A 22,232-nucleotide genomic window follows, 5' to 3' on the forward strand; every position below is an offset into this window, starting at 1 on the left:
GGTCTTCTTCCTCTAACCCAAACAGAGTCAAATGAATTGAACCAGCGCAGAGAGTGTTGAGGAGTGCCCAGGACACAGAATGCAGCCTTTTGCTAAGGCTTTTTCTGCACTGTACAGTGGTACCTCAGGTTACATGCGCTTCAGGTTACATACGCTTCAGGTTACAGACTCTGCTAACCCAGAAATAGTACCTTGGGTTAAGAACTTTGCTTCAGGATGAGAACAGAAATCGTGCGGTGGCAGCGCTAGGCCACATTAGCTAAAGTGGTGCTTCAGGCTAAGAACAGTTTCAGGTTAAGAACGGACCTCCGGAACGAATTAAGTACTTAACCCGAGGTACCACTGTACATATAAAACACCCTCACACCACTTTCAACCGTCTTGGCTTCCCTGCAAAAGATCCTGGGAACTGTAGTTCGTAAAGGGTGTTGAAAGTTGTTAGAAGGACCTCCCAGCGGCGTAGCGTGGGTTGTCAGCACCCGGGGCAAGGCAAGTAATTTGCGCCCCCTAACCCCTAACCTGCCCCCGCTGCCAGCTTCTTCTTGCTGCTGCCTGGTCTGGTCTGGTGTGGTTCTCTCCCGCGCTCAGCGCTGCGCTGAGCGGCCGCTGCACTGTCCCTCCCCCAGATAGTCCCTCGCTCTCTCCGCACCGCACGCCTGGCACCCACTCCCTCCACAGTGGGCGGCGACCCAGCGGCTCGGATCGGATTCGCACAGCCAGCACTGCAGTGAGAGAGAGAGAGTGAGCCAGGTAGGGGCAGAGAGCTGAGAGTGCAAGTGCGCCCCCCCCAGATGTTGCGCCCGGTGCGGCCGGCCCCCCCTGCACCCCCACGCTACGCCACTGGGACCTCCTTCCCCCTCTCCCACTATTCCTCTCACAGAACTGCAATACCCAGAGTTATTGCATATGGTGTCTCTGAAAATGTTTCACATCACTTGGGGAGACAGGCGAACTAATGCCAGTGTACTGGAAGAAGCAAAGATCACCCGTGTCGAATCAATGATTCTTCAACATCAACTTTGTTGGACTGGTCATGTTGTTCGGATGCCTGATGATCGTCTTCCAAAGCAACTACTCTATTCATAACTTAAAAATGGAAAGTGTCATGCTGGTGGTCAACAAAAGAGGTTTAAAGACTCTATCAAGGCAAATTTTAAAAAATGTGATATAAACAACAACAACTGGGAAACACTGGCCTGCGAGCACTCCAATTGGAGAACAGCCTTTCCCAAAGGTGTCATGGGCTTTGAAGACACTCGAACTCAGGACGCAAGGGAGAAACGTGCTAAGAGGAAGGCACGCTTGGCAAATCCACACCGTGATCAACTCCCGCCCAGAAACCTGTGTCCCTACTGTGGAAGGACGTGTGGATCCAGTATTGGCCTCTAAGGTCACTTACGGACTCATTATTAAAACTGTGTTTATGGAAGACAATCTTACTCGGCTATGAGGGATCGCCAAAGAAGAAGAATTAATATTGCGTTGCATGAAGCAACTGGACGCATAAAAGCTGGCTCCTTTTGGAATAAAAATTGTCCAACCCCATCATGATGATGGCTACCTCATGAGAAGAGAAGACTCCCTGGAAAAGACCCTGATGTTGGGAAAGATGGAGGGCACAAGGAGAAGGGGACGGCAGAGGACGAGATGGTGGGACAGTGTTCTCAAAGCTACCAGCATGAGTTTGACCAAACTGTGGGAGGTAGTGGAAGACAGGAGTGCCTGGCGTGCGCTGGTCCATGGGGCTACGAAGAGTCAGACACGACTAAACGACTAAACCAACAATCATGATGGTTCAAAGCTTTACTAACCACAACCTCTTCAGAACAGGTGCAAAATCATCCTGATACACTGAGATAATTCCACAAAGCATGTGCTTATATAAGCACAGGTTCTTCTTCTTAAATATATGACATGATTATGGGCAGCTGAATCTTACTTGCTTCTGATGGGATTGCATCCTGCACCACACCTGAGACTGCAGGCCAAGTTTGGGGTCCCAGAAGAGGCCATGTGGCACCATAGGAGGATGGCTGGGGGTTAGGAAGACCAGCCAGAGGGTGCTGTTCTTGCATATCTGCCGTCTGAGGCCATTACTTCACTCTACCTAATAACAGGGCTGCTCGTGGCCAAAGGTAAAGGTATAGGTAAAGGGACCCCTGACCATTAGGTCCACTTGCGGACGACTCTGGGGTTGCAGCGCTCATCTCGCTTTATTGGCCGAGGGAGCCGGCGTACAGTTTCCGGGTCATGTGGCCAGCATGACTAAGCCGCTTCTGGCGAACGAGAGCAGCACACGGAAACACTGTTCACCTTCCCGCCGGAGTGGTACTGTTATGTACTGAAGTTCTCACCCTGGGCCAGCAGGGGGATACTGTAGATAGTTATGCAAATGAAGCATCAAAAGTGACATTCAGTGATTGGATAGTTTTAGAAAGTTGCTACAGTAACGTTGTACTGGAGCTCTATATAAGCAGGCTGAGTGAGCCCTTCAGCTCAGTTCTGTTCTGGCCTGTGAATAAACAAGAGCTGTTTGAAGAATCGCTGTGTCATCTGATATGTTCACCCACAACTTAACAGGTACCTATTTATCTACTTGCACTTTGACGTGCTTTCGAACTGCTAGGTTGGCAGGAGCAGGGACTGAGCAACGGGAGCTCACCCCGTCGCGGGGATTCGAACCGCTGACCTTCTGATTGGCAAGCCCTAGGCTCTGTGGTTTAACCCACAGCGCCACCCGCATCCCTCCTGGCCAAAGGACCCAATGCCAAAAGATTTAAGTGAGTGGAACAGAAGCCACTTGTACCGCACTGTCTCAACAACCAGAGAATATCCAAAATGTGAACCTAAATGTGGACCGCCTTCTGTTGTTCTCAAGAGCACTGGAGCCAGGCCCTGAAGACAGTGGATTTCTTCCTTTTTCTCCTCCCCCTACTCCCACAATAAATCTGCTTGCTTGCTTTAAGCACCTCCCAGTCTTATTTAATTTAAAGCTCAAGCCACACAGCTAATAATAGCCGCTCGGCAAAGAGTGAAGCCCTGCCATGCTGCGTTCGACGGGATTACGGCTAAGACGACTCAAGGAATGTGTCGAAGTGTTTGTGACATTCCATGGGATCCTCTTTGCCATTCTGAAAAGGGGGAATCACTTCTGTTGGGAAATGGATCCTAGGCAAGCTCAATCACTGGATCTCTTTCGACCCCTGCTGAAAACCTTTTCGTTTCAGTAGCTCTCTCGAGTCCAGGCTCGTGGTTTAGTTTCCTACATTTCTTTTGCAAAGCTTTGGTTGGTTTTATTTCTGCTTTTTAATTACGGCGATGTTATGCATATTAGTTTTTAATTGGTTTGTTTCTTTTAGCTGGGTTTTTATCTGTGTTTTTATTCGCACCCTCTTTGTAGAACCATGCGATTGAGCAGCTTACGGATTTTCTAAATAAAATAAGAGGGAAATCCAGATCAGAATTTTATTTTATTTTTCGTCCTTCGTAAGCCCTTGGGTCTATTGTCTGAATCTCCACATACTGCTTTGAAACTCCACTTTAAGGAAAAACCAAGAGCACCTTGGAGACATATTTTATTTTGCAATAAGTATAACTACAGCACGCTTCATCAGATGCACATTGTTATGTACTGAGTTGATTGGATCCAAATTGCAGCAGTCTGATTGGTCCTAGAACAATAGGATTCAGAATGCAGCAGTCTGATTGGTCCAAGAACAATGCAGCAGTATGATTGGTTGGCAGGAACCACCCAATCATGCTCCAGATATAAGTGAATCCACAATCTGATTGGCTTACAGTAGAATTCCAGAATTAACCAATCATGTGCAGCCCATTGTGTAAATAATGTATATAAAGCAGATACTTTGAGGGGACTTTCATTCATTCCTCCTCACCACTATGAGCTGAATAAAGAGCATGAAATCACTTTGCGACTCTGAGTATATTTCACACATATAATCCTCAGTTGCAGATTTATATGCCGTTTTGTGTACTGCACAAAGCAGCAAGAGACGTCATGGGTTCCAGCAGTTACCCAGGGTTTTATTTCCTTGCGTGACCTTACCTGTCCAGGTAACAAAAAGGACAAGGCATGCAGCTATCTCTCTCTCTTCCACTTCCGCCTTCGTAGGACCAGCAGTTTTATCATAACAAATTTTATTTATACCCTGCCCTTCCCAGTTTAAAAACCGGGCTCAGGGAGGCTAACAGCAAATATAAAACTTTGGTTAAAATGTGACTTAAAAACAGCATAAAATACAACATAAATGCAGCATCAACGTCAATAAACGTCAATAAAATTCAAAAATTCAGAGGTCATTTGGAGGGGGGACGGACTCTACTCAGTAAACATCAAATGATCACCAGGGCTAACTGGCCAAGTTGGTCTTACTAGGGCCAGCAAGGAGACCAGGGAAGAGTTTAAATGTGGGGTCCCAGAAGGGTTTCTTCATAGAAAAGGAAAGGGAAAAGGAAATAGAGGATCAGGCTAATTCAAATTGAAGGCCAGGCGGAATAGCTCTGTCTTACAGGCCCTGCGGAAAGAGATCAAGTCCTGCAGGGCCCTCGTCTCGTGGGACAGAGCATTCCACCAGGTCGGAGCCATCACTGAAAAGGCCCTGGCCCTGGTGGAGGATAGTCTGGCTTCTTTGGGGCCTGGGACCTTTAAGCTTTTATTATTCGTGGACCTTAGGGTCCTCTGCAGGACATACCAGGAGAGGCGGTCCCGTAAGTAAAAGGGTCCTTTGTTTAGCTAGAGATGCTCTGTTGGATTCCAGCCAACAGAGGACAAAGGGACTATCTCCATATGGGATAGATTCCATGTGTCTATACTTCTGTAACTAAGTCTGCCTTCAGGGATCCATCTGTGAACTGACTTTAAATAAGATTGCCGTGTGCTTATTCTTTTAAGAGGGATATAAGGAACCAAATCGGGATGCGGGTGGCGCTGTGGGTTAAACCACGGAGCCTAGGACTTGCCGATCAGAAGGTTGGCAGTTCGAATCCCCACATCGGGGTGAGCTCTCGTTGCTCGGTCCCTGCTCCTGCCAACCTAGCAGTTCGAAAGCACATCAAAGTGCAAGTAGATAAATAGGTACTGCTCCGGCGGGAAGGTAAACAGTGTTTCTGTGCACTGCTCTGGTTCGCCAGAAGCGGCTTAGTCATGCTGGCCACATGACCCGGAAGCTGTACACCGGCTCCCTCGGCCAATAAAGCAAGATGAGCGCCGCAACCCCAGAGTCGGCCACGACTGGACCTAATGGTCAGGGGTCCCTTTACCTTTTTACCAGGAACCTAATATTAAGAGGCTGAAACAAGCTCGCAACCAGCTACCCGCCGTGCGTTTAAAGGGGAATGTTAAAACTCTGCTAAGTTATAGAACTTGCTAGTGCAAGTTAGGAAGGATATTATTAAACTGTATATCCTCTCCTGCTTCCCTGAACATTCCCACAATAAAAGAATGGAAATGGTTTATTGAATATTGACTGATAAGTTCTAAACAGATAAGAACTATGGCAGGACTATTGTAATAACCTGCAGTTTTATAAGAGTACAGTGGTACCTCGGTTTATGAACTTAATCTGTTCCAGAAGTCTGTTCTTAAACCAAAACCATTTTTAATCCGAGGCGTGCTTTCCCTAATGAGACCTCCCGCCACCTCTGCCCTTCCACTGTTCAGATTCTGTTCTTAGACCAAGGTAAAGTTCTCAAACCAAGACACTATTCCCAGTTTTGCGGCGTTTGCAAACCAAACCGTTCTTAAACCGGACTGTTCTTAAACCGAGGTACCCCTGTATATATTTAAAGTAGATAAATAAATGAACAAATGAAGTTAATTTGGATATGCAGAAGATATTAAAAATTAAGGAATCGCAGAAAGAGGGGGAAGGAAGTCAAGTTTTGAAACCTTAAAATGTTTGTAAAATTAATGAAATGTATAAAACTGAAAAGCATAAATATTTTATTTTTATTTATTTTTTTAAACATGGGCAAGGGAATGGGAAGGGCGGCTTCCTTGTTTCAAATGAAAGAAAGGTGCTTGTCCTCTGGGACGCCGTACTTCAACTTGTGCTCTTCAAAGAGCTTGCAGAGTTCCTCCATGTAGACCTCGTGCAACTTGTCCACCTCCTCTTGGCTGGGGTTGGGGCGTTTCTCAACTTGGATGGGTCTTCCAACTGCGGGCGGGTGGGGAGGGAAAGACAGCAAAGAGTGGTTAAGAAAACTCAGGCGATAAGGTAAAAAAGGAATGGGATTGCTTTAAAAACTACCTGACACAATACGGTTCCCAAAATAATACTTGGTTGTGCTTAGATTAATTTCGCAGATATAATGGGGGGGGGGGGGAACTGATAATAAATGAATGCAGAATATTTGTCACTTAAGAGAAGTGTTGAAGCCACAAAGAGATAGAGGGAAGTCAACTAATATAATAATAATAATTTATTTATACCTCGCCCTTCCTGGTTCAAAAACCGGGCTCAGGGCGGCTAACAACAAATTTAAAACACTTTAAAACACTTAATTATAAAAGCAGCATAAAATACAGTATAAAAACATGAATAACAATAAAATTTAAAAATCAGTTTAGGGGAAATAAGCATTAGATAGTCACCAGGGCTAGCTGACTGGATTAGTCCTACTTGGGCCAGCGAGGAGCCCAGGGGAGAATTAGCTGTGGGGTCTCAGAGCGGGTGATCTTCATAAAAGGGGAGGGGGAGGGAAGAGAAGGGAAATAAAGGATCAGGCTGAATTCGAATAATATAGCAGGGATTCAGACTACTTTTCCGGATCAGAAAGAAAGTGACAAGAAAGAAAGAAAGAAAGAAAGAAAGAAAGAAAGAAAGAAAGAAAGAAAGAAAGAAAAGGAGGATTACAAATGTATTTCTTTTGTAGAACATGGCGTATAGAATATTCAAAGTACTGTTTGAACGATTTTGTGCACTTGACTAATTATTTTTCGTGTTTTATTATCATTTTTCTTTTTTTCTTTTCCTTTCTTTCTCCTCCTCCTCTCTTTTCTTTTTATTTTCTTTCTATATATTTTCCTTTTATGTATTTCTTCTTTCTATTTTTGAATATTTGAATGTAATGTGTAATTTATACTTTTTGGTATATATATATTTTTTTAATGCAATAAAGATAACGTCAGGGAACTGCCATCGGCTCAGGGGCGAGAGGAGAAAAGCCGGATGGATTACAGAGAGCCCCCAAAGATCGTGGGAAGCAGCACCTCCTCAGCGGAGGAGAGTAACCACGTCTCCAGCGGAGAGGAGCTTCAGGGCTCGGAGGAGGCGAGGCGGTGCCAGTACACCTTGCCTGGGCAAAGCGGGGAGGAGAGAGGTCCCCCGTTACCCACGCCCTCCCTGCGCAGTAAGCTTCTGCGCCAAGAGGGGAGGCGCAGATTGGGCGTCAAGAAACTACTCTGCTGGGGATGGTTTAAGCACCACCCACTCTCAGATTCTGCCAGTGAATGAGCGAGCCACGGACTAGTGGCACTCTGCATGGTGAAGGGTTTTTGACACCAATAACGAGGCTTTACAGCTGACCAGGGAGGCATTTGCCTGATTGCTCTCGAGTAACCCCCTGATATCCTTACAGATAATCAGCCAGAGCTGTTGAGCTTTTTTGGGGGGGAGGATGAGTCAAAGCTGTTTGGGTTTGGGGCTTGGCGCCAGGAAGCGGTGGGGCCAGGAATCCAGCGATGACCTGCCTGCCTTCCCTCTGAAAGGCTGTGCTAATTGTGTTTGTCAGACGACAATGGGCTAACGCGGTTTCCGACCAACATCCCATTAAGTGTCTCCTCCGCTGCCGAGGTTGGCGAAAGTCCGTCTAACCACAGAGAAGGTCCAAACAAGCTGTCAAACAATTATGGGCAACCGCTGCCTGTCAAATCCCATCAGAGAGGATGGTGTTACCTGTAGGAAACTGTCTTTTTGAATTAACCTGAAGTTATTGTGGCCGGCTCCGGCGATAATTAGCGCGCCACGGTGAATTCAGTCCTAGAAATGTTCTCTCGGTGTTTGGCATCAGGCAGGAGAATCATTACTAGTATTAGATGACCTCGTGCTTGGTTGCAGAAGTAGGATCCCCGATTGTTGGAGAACATAGCTGTCAAGCGTCCCTTATTTGAAGGGAGAGTCCCTTATTCCAGCGCCATGTCCCGCTGCTGTCCCTTATTGATGGATGTCCCTTAAATGTCCCTTAAATGATGTCCCTTAAATTTCAAAGGAAGCAGCTCCTCTCCCTCCCTCCCTGCCGGCCAGGGAAAAGGGAGGCTCCGTGTTGCTTGGCTGCGTTGCTCACCCAATAAGGAGTCTAAGAATGACTGGGGGTTGGAGCTTCCATGCCTTGTGCTGATCAAATCGGCTGCGTTGCCTGGGGACTCGCCTTTGCTCAGCGCTTCCCAGCAGAGAGGTGACGGTGGTTTTCCTTGAGGCTTCATTTGGCTGCTGGCTGGGCTTTCTGCCTTTGGCTCAGAGGGGCTCAGAAGTTGAACGTACCTGTGCTGAGTGCTCGGATCAGAATCGGATGGATACATCATTGACGGCCCACTCACCCTTGCCGGGGAAAAGGTCTATCTGGAGCGGTGGCACATGGTGGGGGGAAAGGAAAGGAGATCTCGTGGGAGGGAGGGAGGCTGTGTGTGTGTGGCTAGTTAATGCAAGCTGAGGGGTTTTTTGAATGCTGGACGCCATTTTGTTGCACGTGCTGCTGCAAACTTTGCAGTGCAAAGCCAGACCAGGGAGCCATCTTAAGTTGAGGCTGCATAGGCCTTGTGGTGCATGTGATTCAGATTCTATTCAGTTGAACCTCTGGTTACAAAGCTGGTTGGACAGTGTTCTTGAAGCTACCAGCATGAGTTTGACCAGACTGCAGGAGGACCGGAAGACTGGAGTGCCTGGAACAGGTGAGGCTGCAGTTCCCTTATTTTGGCTGCTGGTCCCTTATTTTCAAGGCTGTTGGTCCCTTATTTTCAAATCTGTAAGTTGACAGCTATGGTTGGAAAAGGGGGTCTTTAAGCTAATGAATGCTTTCGTCTCTCACTTTTCCAATCTTAAGTTTCGCACATTCCGCTATTTCCATTTAACGTCCTCGTGAAAATTCAGCATTTTGGTACAAATTACCCCAAATATACCGTACACACTTTCCTGTAGGTAATTTTGCCCAATTCACATGTTTTGGCAAAGCCAATCCCTTTATATCAGGCATAGGCAAACTTGGCCCTCCTGATGTTTTGGGACTATAATTCCCATCACCCCTGACCGCTGGTCCTGATAGCTAGGAATGATGGGAGTTGTAGTCCCAAAACATCTGGAGGGCCGAGTTTGTCTATGCCTGCTTTATGTAATGCATTTTGTCTGCTATTTTCATAAATATCTACATTTCTACTTGCATTTTACACAAGCGTGCACATTTATTGTGCACATTACTTGGCTGAAGAACTTCACTGAAAAAATTGAGGTGTGTGGATTTTGAAGAATGACCATTTTGGTTTGCCAGTTGTTTTGGAAAGTGTGACTTGGCAAAAGGCCTATGCATACTTCCTCTCATCTTGCTGCTCTCCCCCAAGGAAAACCGCTTTCTAGTGCTCAATCGGAGCAAATAGCGATTGGGGTTTTCTCCGGATTGACATTTGCCGCAACGTAACGCTAAAAAAAGCAGAGACATCACTTTGCCAACAAAGGTCCGTATAGTTAAAGCTATGGTTTTCCCAGTAGTGATGTATGGAAGTGAGAGCTGGACCATAAAGAAGGCTGATTGCCAAAGAATTTATGCTTTTGAATTCTGGTGCTGGAGGAGACTCTTGAGAGTCCCATGGACTGCAAGAAGATCAGACTGATCCATTCTGAAGGAAATCAGCCCTGAGTGCCCACTGGAAGGACAGATCCTGAAGCTGAGGCTCCATTACTTTAGCCACCTCATGAGAAGCGAAGACTCCCTGAAAAAGACCCCGATGTTGGGAAAGATGGAGGGCACAAGGAGAAGGGGACGACAGAGGACGAGATGGTTGGACAGTGTTCTCGAAGCTATGAACATGAGTTTAACCAAACTGCGGGAGGCAGTGGAAGACAGGAGTGCCTGGCATGCTCTGGTCCAGGGGGTCACGAAGAGGCAGACACGACTAAATGGCTAAACAACAACAACAACAAGACTAAAGAGCGATTTTTCCCTAGGGAAGGGATGAGGCAAGGGGAAAAGACTTAGAAAGTGTGGGTGAAGTGGAAAACTGCTCAGACCCAGGCTTTCTAGGCATGAGCAGACTTTGCTTAAGTGGTTTTAATTTACTGAAATTGAGAATGCTTAAATGCCTTGTTGTGTGTTTCATTCTGGAATGTTCCCCAGTAACTCTCATGAGATTGGTTAACTCTGGTCACATGGGAGGTGTCTTATTACATTCTCCATTTGGTTTTGTGCAAGTGACTCGACTCATGGCTAAAGCTCCATGCACAATGAAGAAGAGGCCGTTTTAGATTGCTCTCTCTCTCTCTAAACGCAATAAAGGAGAGGTCTGGCAATGTTTCTGTGCGAATGTATGGGACGGAAAGAAGGCCAGAAGTTGATATTCTCCCAAAGAAGCAGTAAGGAGAGGTCTGCTGGAAGGAAAAAGTGGAAACATCACAGATGGAACTGCATGGCCAAGCTGGATATTCCACAGAAGGCTGAGTGGAAAGAGAGAAAGACGCAGTTTGGTTGAATGTTTACGGAAGAATCAGTAATCTAGGTTCTTCCATACGTCCTGAATTTCCTGGACATATCTGTGATTCGTCTGGCGGAAATAGCATCTGGGCAGAAATTCCGAACATCGTTTAAAATGTCTGGGGAAACCTGGGCAGCCCATGTTGGACGTGTTGATTTTTTGGTGAATTTTTCCCCAAACAGCTCAAAAGCTTTTTCTTCTTTTTTGAAAAATTGCATAAAAAACCCTCATCAACTGGCCCCTCCCTATCCAAAAAAGCTCAACAGTTTTTGTGTCTGGATTTTTACTTTTTGGAATATGGGAACCCTATGTAATCTTCAGCTAAGAAAAGCTAGCCCCATGCTTGAATAACTATGTGAATGTAAATACTTTGCATACGTTCTTCTTTCGCTATATGTTCTGCAAGCGAAAGCTTTTTTGAATATTTTAACAAGTGTTTGAATCAGGGGTTAGCTAACTTTTTCAGCAGGGGGCCGGTCCGCTGTCCCTCAGACCTTGTGGGGGGCCGGACTATATTTTGAAGAAAAAAAATGAACGAATTCCTATGCCCCACAAATAACCCAGAATGCATTTTAAATAAAAGGACACATTCTACTCATGTGAAAACATGCTGATTCCCAGACAGTCTGCGGGCCGGATTTAGAAGATATCCCGCCTTTCACTCCCCTTCAGGAGTCTCAAAGTGGCTCACAATCTCCTTTCCCTTCCTCCCCCACAACAAACACTCTGTGAGGTGAGTGGGGCTGAGAGACTTCAAAGAAGTGTGACTGGCCCAAGGTCACCCAGCAGCTGCATGTGGAGGAGCAGAGACGCGAACCCGGTTCCCCAGAGTACGAGACTACCGCTCTTAACCACTACACCACACTGGCTTTAGAAGAGGATTGGGATGGATCCGGCCCCCAGGCCTTAGTTTGCCTACCCATGGTTTGGACACTGCTTTAATTTCCAGAAAATAGTAATCCTCGCACAGGATTGGGCTTCCCAGCTGCAGTTTAGCTACTCTCCCAACCAGACTTACCCACAGTGTGGATCGGTCGTCGATACGGAATGAGCCCAAAACTGTACTGAAAGATCCCGCGGGCATGGAAGAGTGGGAGAGAGATCCCCATGATCTTTTGCAAACGCTCTTGGATCCACCGCAGCCAGCCGCCCTTGGGGTTTTCGACTTGATCAAAGAGCTCGTTCTCGCCGAAGGAAAACACAGGGACAAGAGGAGTGCTGGGGGAGGGGGCAGAGGAATGGAAAAGAAGGTGTTGCGTCATCATCATCATAATGCCCGAAGCACTTGGAACACCGTCTAGGAGTGGATCCTGGATTTGATGCAGCCCCACTGTGGGTTAAACCACAGAGCCTAGGACTTGCCGATCAGAAGGTCGGCGGTTCGAATCCCCGCGACGGGGTGAGCTCCCATTGCTCGGTCCCTGCTCCTGCCAACCTCGCAGTTTGAAAGCACGTCAAAGTACAAGTAGATAAATAGGTACCACTCTGGCGGGAAGGTAAACGGCATTTCCGTGTGCTGCTCTGGTTTGCCAGAAGCGGCTTAGTCATGCTGGCCACATGACCCGGAAGCTGCACGCCGTCTCCCTTGGTCAGTAAAGCGAGATGAGCGCCGCAACCCCAGAGTCGGACACGACTGGATCTAATGGTCAGGGGTCCCTTTACCTTTACCTATGAGCCTGAAAAAGCAAGGCCTGGGGCCCGGTGAGGCTCTGCCCCTTGCCCTCGATGGTGACTTGTCCAATGTCAACACTGCTTTTGCAATCCAAGGCAGGAAGCAACAGCAGGAGATTTTCCTGGATCCCTGATGAGCTGTGCTTGACTTGATGGCCCACCGGTTGTATAAAGTTACAGAACCATCAGGGCTAGGAGCCACCAATAGCTCTCTCTTCCTCCATGAATTTCTCTCACCCTCTTTCAAAGCCCTCCAAGTTGGGAGCCATCACTGCCCTTCTGCATTTGCAGGTAGCCGTGCCACCAGAGTTACCGTATTTTTCATCCTATAGGGCGCACCGGCCCATAGGACGCACCTCGTTTTTTGGGGGGGAAACTGAATAAAAAAAAATTATTTCCCCCCCTCCGCCCTGGCCGCCGCCCCAAGCCTTGCGCTCACCTGCCCGAAGCATGGGGCACCCTCCGGAGGGCTCCCCGTGCTTTGGGCGACAGGATGCCGCCCCAAGCCTTGCGCACCCGGCAGGACCTCCTGCCAGGCGCGCAAGGCTTGCGGACACTCGCGGGGGCTGCAGGCTGCTGCCTGCAAGCCTTGTGAGCCCGTGGGAACTCCCACCGGGCTTGCAAGGCTTGCGGATAGCTTCCTGAAGCCTGGAGAGCAAGAGGGGTCGGTGCGCACCGACCCCTCTCGCTCTCCAGGCTTCAGCGAAAGCCTGCATTCGCCCCATAGGACGCACACACATTTCCCCTTCATGTTTGGAGGGGGAAAAGTGCGTCCTATGGGGCGAAAAATACGGTAATATTTTGTACGGGATTTGCACAACGCAGTCCTTCGCCCGACAGCGCGCCCCGACTCACCCATGATGTATAGCTAGCCGAACAAACCCCTTTCGGTTTGCCAACAACAGAGTACAAGCCCCTGGCCGGGCGTCCAGAGCTTCTTGGGCTCCTCCCACAGCGATGACGAGGACATTTCCTCCTCCTGCCCTCTGTAGGACGTTGGCAGCTGTTTCCTTGTCAGATGGGACTAAACCTGGGTATGAAATTCAGGAGACGTGAGCGTAAGCTCCCTGAAAACCATCAGTACAGTGGTACCTCGGGTTACATACGCTTCAGGTTACAGACCCCGCTAACCCAGAAATAGTACTTCAGGTTAAGAACTTTGCTTCAGGATGAGAACAGAAATTGTGCTCTGGCGGCACGGCAGCAGCAGGAGGCCCCATTACCTAAAGTGGTGCTTCAGGTTAAGAACAGTTTCAGGTTAAGAACAGACCTCCGGAACGAATTTAGTACTTAACCCAAGGTACCACTGTAGTGTTATTAATAGTACTATTATTTCGCAAATGCCTTTGCGGGACATCTTCAGGATAATAATAATAATAATAATAATAATAATAATAATAATAATAATTTTTATTTATACCCCTCCCTCCCCAGCCAAGACCGGGCTCAGGGCGGCTAACCAGGAATAAAAACAAGATTAAAACACAACATTAAAATGCAGCCTCATTTCAGTGGAAACTCAAATCAAAAACTTTTGGGGGATGAAAACGTCAAATCTTCACCAAGGCCAACTATCCAGACTGGTCCTACGTGGGCCAGAAAAAAGCCAGGGAGGTCCCCAAATAGGCGTTCCATCACAGGAGGCGAAAGGAAAAAGGAAAGAGGGAATCAAATAGATTCCAAGCCAATGGCCAGGTGGAACAACTCTGTCTTACAGGCCCTGCGGAAAGAAATCAGATCCCACAGGGCCCTGGTCTCATAAGATAGAGCGTGTTGAAAAGGCCCTGGCTCTGGTTGAGGCTAAGGGGTAAGGCGTAAACCTTACACAAGCCCAGAGATGGGTCCATAAGATGGTTAGATGGTGCCTTCTTCCAGCAACCCCTGCAGCCAAGCTGGTGCCAAATGTATTGCTTGCCTTTCCTTTGAACCACATCAGCGAGACCAAGGGGAAGGGGTCTTGTCGTCTGGGACCTACAGACACAGAGCCCAGGCTTGCACCCCAAGTAATTTCAGTGCTGCAAAAATCATGCAGGAGGCAGCAGTTACGAGCTACTAGTCTCTGTGGTCATAGCAAGGGCCGTGATTCTCCAGGAATTTGGCTTCACCCCTGGAAGCACACTCCATTGTCTCTCAGGGCGGATGGATGCCAAGACACTCTTTTTGCAAAACTCTTTGTGTGCAAAACGTGTAAGGCCTTGTGGTGCCTCAGTTTACCTAATGGAAAGCCTCCTGGGGGCAGGGGCAGAGGACCTATGGCTCTTCAGATACTGGTGGACTCCCATCATTGCTTGGACTACTGCAATGCGCCTACGTGGGGCTACCTTTGAAGGTGACCCAGAAGCTACAACTAATCCAGAATGTGGCAGCTAGACTGGTGACCATGAGTGGCCGCCGAGACCACATAACACCTGTCTCGAAAGACCTACATTGGCTCCCAGTACGTTTCTGGGCACAATTCAAAGTGCTGGTGCTGACCTTGAAAGCCCTAAACGGCCTCGGCCCAGTAGACCTGAAGGAGCGTCTACACCCCCGTCGTTCAGCCTGGACATTGAGGTCCAGCTCCGAGGGCCTTCTGGCGGTTCCCTCCCAGTAAGAAGTGAGGTTACGGGGAACCAGGCAGAGGGCCTTCTCAGTAGTGGCACCCGCCCTGTGGAACGCCCTCCCATCAGATTTCAAGGAAATAAACAACTATCTGACGTTTGAAGACATCTGAAGGCAGCCCTGTTTAGGGAAGTTTTTAATATTTGATGTTTTACTGTGTTTTTAATATTTTGTTGGAAGCCGCCCAGAGTGGCTGGGGAGGCCTGGCCAGATGGGAGGGGTATAAGTAATAAGTTGTTTGTTTGTTTGTTTGTTGTTGTTGTTGTTGTTGCTGCTGCTAACAGCTATGCTGGATGGAGCTTGGGAAGGATGGGAGTCCAATGACATCTGAAAGGTCACAGCTACTGCATCTGGTATGCCCCGCGGAGGACTTTAAGGTCCACAAATTACAACACCTTGGAGGTCCCAAGTCGCAAGGTGCTTAGACTGGTCTCAGCTAGGGCCAGGGCCTTTTCAGCGCTGGCCCCGACTTGGTGGAACGCTCTGTCCCAAGAGACTAGGGCCCTGCGGGACTTGACATCTTTCTGCAGGGCCTGCAAGACAGAGCTGTTCTGCCTGGCCTTTGGTTTGGACTCAGTCTGACCCTTATGTTTCCCTCCCCTTGTGGTTTTGATCTATGGGCTACTATTAAAATGAGGCTGCATTTTAAATTGTATTTTTAACCTGTATTTTAAATCGTTTGGTTTTTTTAATTGTAATTTTACTGGTGTTAGCTGCCCTGAGCCCAGCTCTGGCCGGGGAGGGCAGGATATAAATAATTTTTTATTATTATTACTGGGTGCAGGGAGTTTACAAAAGCACAGACTCTCTCTCTCTCCCTCTCCCTCTCCCTGGCTTGTATCAAACCGCCCTGAGCACTGCAGCTCTTCTTACCTCCACTCATCAGATAATCACGGAAAAAAGGGAATCTGAACCACAGGTTCAGCATCATCAAATGAGGGGTCAGTCCTGGGAAGATCTTGGAAAACCCAGTTGCCTCCGTGCAGAAATTGAGGAAGGCCCCAGCCACCAGGACTCCGTGGGGGTGGAAGCCGAAGATGTAGTTCTTTGTAGGGTCCAGTTCGACCGTCTTCACCAGCTGTAAGAAGACCAAAGTCATTTAGGGCTCCTGCAGGACTCACCTTCTGTCCCCCCCCTGTTTTTTTTTAAAAAGGTATTTATTAAGGTTTTTAAAGTATAAGAGTGAAAATAAAAATAGACAAAATACAAAACACAACATAAAAACAGTTAAAAAACAAATAATTTTCCATATCTTCCTTACGCTTATTTCCCCGGACCTCCTCATACCTCCCTTCTTTGTATTCCACTTCAATTTGTTAGTTCAGCAAATCCTTACCATTAAGCTTTTACCCATTTGTAAACCTTTTTCCATGTCTCCTAAAGCATTACAGCTGGAAACCACTTAGTTTCTATCCAACATCCTTCTAACACTTATTTTACAATATTTCTTTAAATAGTCTTTAAATTTCTTCCAGTCTTCTTTCACCGACTCTTCTCCCTGGTCTCGGATTCTGCCAGTCATTTCTGCCAATTCCCGCAGGACTCACCTTCTGAACTGGGAGCATGAGAGAACAGAGCAAGACCATTTACCGTATTTTTTGCTCTATAAGACGCACCAGACCACAAGACGCACCTAGTTTTTGGAGGAGGAAAACAAGAAAAAAAATATATTCTGAATCTCAGGAGCCAGAACAGCAAGAGGGATCGCTGCGAAGTGAAAGCAGCAATCCCTCTTGCTGTTCTGGCTTCTGGGATAGCTGCGCAGCCTGCATTCGCTCCATAAGACGCACACACATTTCCCCTTACTTTTTAGGAGGGGAAAAGTGAGTCTTATAGAGCAAAAAATACAATATTTTCTTTTTCTTTTTTCTCAGGAAAAGCACATTACTTCCCCAAATGCATCATCACAGAGCTATAATTCTCAGCAACAAACTGCAGTTCCTAGGATTCTTTGTGGTGTGTCATGTGAGAGATACATACATAAATACATATATGTATATATATATTTTCTAATCCACATTTCAAAATATTCATTTAAACAACCTTAAATCACTGACTTCCCTTCTTCTCTTTCCATGGTTCATTTTGCATGCCATACAACCCTGCATATTTTACATGAACTAAACCATTCAGTATTCCATTGTTACATCCATCAAAACATATTTACACTGTTGAATTCATCTTAATGCTACTAGCATTTTTAAATGAACACAATTTCACCCATATATTCAGTAAACATTTTCCAGCCTTCTTTAAATGTACATTCTTCTTGTTCTCTTATTCTATACGTTAAATCTGCAAGCTGCGCGTATTCCATCAGTTTAAGTTGCCATTCTTCTTTGGTTGGGACCTCACTCGTTTTCCATTTTGGGGCTAGCAAAACACGGACTGCAGTAGCGGAGCAAGATCATTTCTAGAGAACTGAGGACTGATTTGCACAGTCATTGTGCTACCACAAGCTTTCTTTTTCTTTTTCGGGCATCCTGAAGTCTTGCAAATGCTCTCCTGCCCCTCGGAGTCTGCTTCAGCCACAGTTATTGCCTGGTACACTAGAATCGTAGTATCATAGAACTGTAGAGCTGGAAGGGACCCCAAAGTTCATCTAGTCCAATGCAAGAATCCTTCCCATAGCCATCATTGGGTGGGCTCGAACCGCCAACCTGTTGCGATATTCCGTTCAACCTTCAGAACAGACGTGTGGAATTGTTGTGTGTCACATGAAGAAGAAGAAGAGTTTGGATTTGATACCCCGCTTTATCACTACCTGAAGGAGTCTCAAAGCGGCTAACATTCTCATTTCCCTTCCTCCCCCACAACAAACACTTCATGAGGTGAGTGGGGCTGAGAGACTTCAGAGAAGTGTGACTGGCCCAAGGTCACCCAGCAGCTGTATGTGGAAGAGCAAGGAAGCGAACCCGGTTCACCAGATTATGAGTCCACTGCTCTTATCCACTACACCATGCTGGCTCATGCCTGTTTACACTCCAGCACAGCTTGCTGGGAACTTCCGTTTGTGTATAGTTTTTGCTTTTGCCGTCTTGCTTTGGACACGAAGGAGGTCGGACATGTTTTCCTTTTGTCCTGATGTATGCTGAATAAGGGACGCGGGTGGCGCTGTGGGTTAACCACAGAGCTTAGGACTTGCTGATCAGAAGGTCGGCGGTTTGAATCCCCGCGATGGGGTGAGCTCCCGTTGCTCAGTCCCTTCTCCTGCCAACCTAGCAGTTCAAAAGCACATCAAAGTGCAAGTAGATAAATAGGTACCGCTCCGGCGGGAAGGTAAACAGCATTTCTGTGCGCTGCTCTGGTTCGCCAGAAGCAGCTTAGTCATGCTGGCCACATGACCCGGAAGCTGTACGCTGGCTCCCTCAGCCAATAAAGCGAGATGAGCGCCACAACCCCAGAGTCGGCCACGACTGGACCTAATTGTCAGGGGTCCCTTTACCTTTACCTTTTAAATATGCTCACACAACTTCTCCTGCTACTTCTGTTGTGTAGCATTTACTCTGCTGAGTAGTGTGCCCCAGCTTCTGTAGTTCGGGTCGCAGATGTTGCACCAAGGACTGGAGATCGCCCGGCACACCAGCCGGTGGGCTAGAGCCAGCTGGGGGCCTGCCAATTGCCCCCATTTCCTTGGTTGCATGCCAACACAACCATCTGGTTAATAGCCAATGCACTGCCCCATTGTGCTACAACCGCCATTCAGAGAGCTCACCCCAGAGATTGTTTAATGGTTTTCTGACCGTAGGGGGACAGCTCCTCTCCGCCCCAAATTAAAATCAGAAGCACACTTTGCTCTAGCCGCAGAAAAGGTTGGTGTTTAGATAGTGTGGGAGTTTGAGCTTCCCGCTTGCTGTAAGGAAACGTCCTGTTCCTGGCAAGAAAGCGGACCATTGGCTACCTGAGGTGGTGAGTCAGAAATGAAAAGGATGTTTAAAATAACCTTTGTAGACATCAGAGAGAACTTGTTGACTTGCCATTTATAAACTCTATTTTTGGAAGGAAGCCCCGTGCCTTTAATGAGAACTTGGCGAACAAAGGACAGATAAGAGGACTGAATTATATCCAATTATATCCAATATAATTGGATAGAATATATAAAAAATAGAAAATTGTCCAGTAGCACCTTAAAGGTAAAGGTAAAGGGACCCCTGACCATTAGGTCCAGTCGTGTCCGACTCTGGTGTTGCGGCGCTCATCTCGCTTTATTGGCCGAGGGAGCCGGCGTACAGCTTCTGGGTCACGTGGCCAGCAGGACTAAGCCGCTTCGGGCGAACCAGAGCAGTGCACAGAAATGCCGTTTACCTTCCCCCCCGTAGTTGTACCTATTTATCTACTTGCACTTTGACATTCTTTCGAACTGCTAGGTTGGCAGGAGCAGGGACTGAGCAATGGGAGCTCACCCCGTCACAGGGATTCGAACCGCCGACCTTCTGATCGGCAAGCCCTAGGCTCTGTGGTTTAGACCACAGCGCCACCTGCATCCACATAGCACCTTAGAGACCAACTAAGTTTGTTCTTGGTATAAGCTTTCGTGTGCATGCACACTTGTTCAGATTTTTTAAATATATTTTGACTGCATCAGACCAACACGGCTACCTACTGGACAGATAATAATATGTGGGGACCAGACGCCTCCTGTGTGTTAACAATATAAAAACTTTGCTACAGAAGATGTGAGCCACAGAAACAACGACTGATCAGACTGAGAATAAGGATGGATAATATTAGTTTTGAATTGGAAAAGTAGCCAAAAATGCAGAGACATGAATGAGGATGATTATCTCTAGACATCTGGAACATGGGAAGTCCCTCCCAAAAATCTTTATAATTGGAATATATAATTGGTATTGTTATTATTGTAATTGACTGATTTGATTTAATTTGTCATTAATTGGAAGATTGTTGTTGAAAATGAATGCAAATTTAACAAAAAAATAACCTTTGTAAAAAATAAAAAAGCCATCTATCATAAAGACACTGCAGTCTCTCTTGTGCCTCATTCCTGAAAGTAAAACAGGGACCCTGGGCAAGCGTCAGGAACCCCAGAAATCTCGCACCGCTCAGAGATTGGGGTGGCAATAGGAGACGGCATTTTACCCAGTCAAACTATTGGATCTATGGGGCTCAGTCAAGACTTATTGGCAATGGCTCTCCAGGGTTTCAGAGCAGGATCGGAATCTTGCTGATCTGCTGCAAACCACCCCAAGATCTGCTCAGGGATCGCATTTCCCCATCTATGCTCGTTCTACCTCCTCCATCTACGGAGCTGGCATCTTGACAGATGCCACAGTTCCACAACGGTAAGAAATCAATCTTTTAGCGTTGCAGCTGCTACACTTCGGAACTCCCTGCCTATTGAAATCAAGCAACTATAATCTTCCTGGTGCCAGCTAAAAACATTTTGCTTTAAGGAAGCCTGCCCACACATGTAGCAGTTGCAGGTGTCGCTAATTCGTTTTTAGTTTATTGTAATTGTAACATTTTCAACTGTGTTTTATTAGCAATTTCCAAGTTTTGCTTTGCAAAACCTCTCCGGGGTTTTATGACAACCGAGCAGTGTATAAATGTTGTTGAATCAATGAACTTTAAAACCAATAAATGCCACCAGGTCCTGATTTACATTTTGCCCAAGTCCGGGAGCAGATTCCAGGGTTAGATGGAGAGACTCTCCTTTAATTCCCACTAAGACATTTCCCTTTTGGGCACTGATTTCTTGGAACAAGCTAGCGGGGAGGGTGGCCGAGTTAGATAACCTAACAGCTTCCCCTTGTCTTATTTCTAAGAATCTCCCTCTGCCTGGAGCTCATTTATCCGCAACAACATCAGGCGCTCTCAGATCTCAGTGGCTGATGACTGGCTTCCCTTGACCATCTTCCTGATTAATGAGACTTTTACAGATCAATTAGACTTTTACAGAGCCCAGGCTGTGAGCTTTCGTGCCTAGACCATCACCACGGCTGTTTGCTTTTCCTTACAGAGTCATTTCAGTGAGAGCAGGATAAGGAGGGAATTTTCTCTGGTTTTGCAATGTCCCCAGCCTGGAACATCTGGTTTCATGCTTGGATACCCTTCTTCTCCACCAATGTCTCCAGTGGAGTCTGGACCAGTGGGGCAAATGGGACTCAGCCTTCCCTCCACCAACTGAATTGTATAATTGTTGAGTTGGATGGGAACCCCAAGCGTCATCCAGCCCAACCCCACACACAATGCAAGATTCCCAGCTAAGGAATCCCCTGAGCATCCAATCTCTGTTCAGAAAGCTGCAAGGAAGGAGAACCATAGCAGTCAACCGTCCCTTATTTGGCGGGAAAGTCCCTTATCCCAGCACTGGGTCCCGCTGCTGTCCCTTATTGATGATGTTCCTTCAATTTCCCAGGTTTCAAAGGAAGCAGCTCCTCTCCCTCCCTCCCTGCCGGCCAGGAAGGAGGGAGGCTCCAACTGTGTTGCTTGGCTGCGTTGCTCACCCAATAAGGAGTCTAAGAACGACTGGGGGGTGGAGCTTGCATGCCTTGTGCCGATCAAATCGGCTGCATTGCCTGGGGACTCGTCTTTGCTCAGCGCTTCCCAGCAGAGAGGTGACGGTGGTTTTCCTTGCTGCATCCCCTTTGCCGGGTTGCTGCGCTGTGGGAACCACCGCTTGAGGCTTCTTTTGGCTGCTGGCTGGGCTTTCTGCCTTTGGCTCGGAGGGGCTCAGAAGTTGAACATACCTGTGCCCGGAAAATCTCTTATTTTGGCTGCTGATTCCTTATTTTCGAGGCTGCTGGTCCCTTATTTTCAAATCTGTAAGTTGACAGCTATGAGGAGAACCCATCACTTAGGCTAAAGGGCTGGAAAAATCAACAACTAAATCACCTGAAAAGAACACTCCCAGTACAGAGGCGGATGGGGAAAGAGCTCTACTTAAAGAGACCGGTTGGAAGAGGAAGGCTTTCAGCAGGCGACGAAAAGACAACACAGACAGCACCTGCCTAATATTCATGGGGAGGGGAGTTCCAAAGGGTAGACGCCACTGTCGGGAGCTCAGCCTACACTCGAGTAGGACCCTGGCAGAGACACATGCCCGACTGGCTTGTTCCCTCCCTCCTGGTTGATCGTTCGGGAGCTTCAAAAGCTTTCTTCTGCCCGAACATCACAGCGACCGATGCCCACCGACACCGGCATACGTAGGGATCCGCAGAGTCTGTGCAGCTTTGCATAACAGACCTCAGCAACTCAGCATTTTGGCTAATCTACTTTATTGACATATAAACACACACGG

The 22,232-nt window shown here is 47.3% G+C and overlaps 1 protein-coding gene across 1 annotated transcript in view; it reads right to left on the reverse strand.

Annotated features, from left to right (window-relative positions):
• Positions 1-5,939: 5,939 nt before the first annotated feature.
• MOGAT2 (monoacylglycerol O-acyltransferase 2) overlaps positions 5,940-22,232 on the reverse strand; it is a 36,671-nt gene continuing 20,378 nt past the window's right edge. Inside the window, exons 3-6 of the mRNA XM_083499894.1 lie at positions 15,845-16,049; positions 13,226-13,400; positions 11,718-11,917; positions 5,940-6,176 (exon numbers count right to left, since the gene is read on the reverse strand). Of these exons, the coding sequence (XP_083356020.1) occupies positions 6,022-6,176; positions 11,718-11,917; positions 13,226-13,400; positions 15,845-16,049 (735 nt within the window). The 3' untranslated portion in view covers positions 5,940-6,021. The remainder of the gene's footprint in view (positions 6,177-11,717; positions 11,918-13,225; positions 13,401-15,844; positions 16,050-22,232) is intronic.

This window comes from Podarcis liolepis (genome assembly GCF_965112155.1).
Source record: "Podarcis liolepis genome assembly, chromosome: 4".
Lineage (NCBI taxonomy): Eukaryota > Metazoa > Chordata > Lepidosauria > Squamata > Lacertidae > Podarcis > Podarcis liolepis.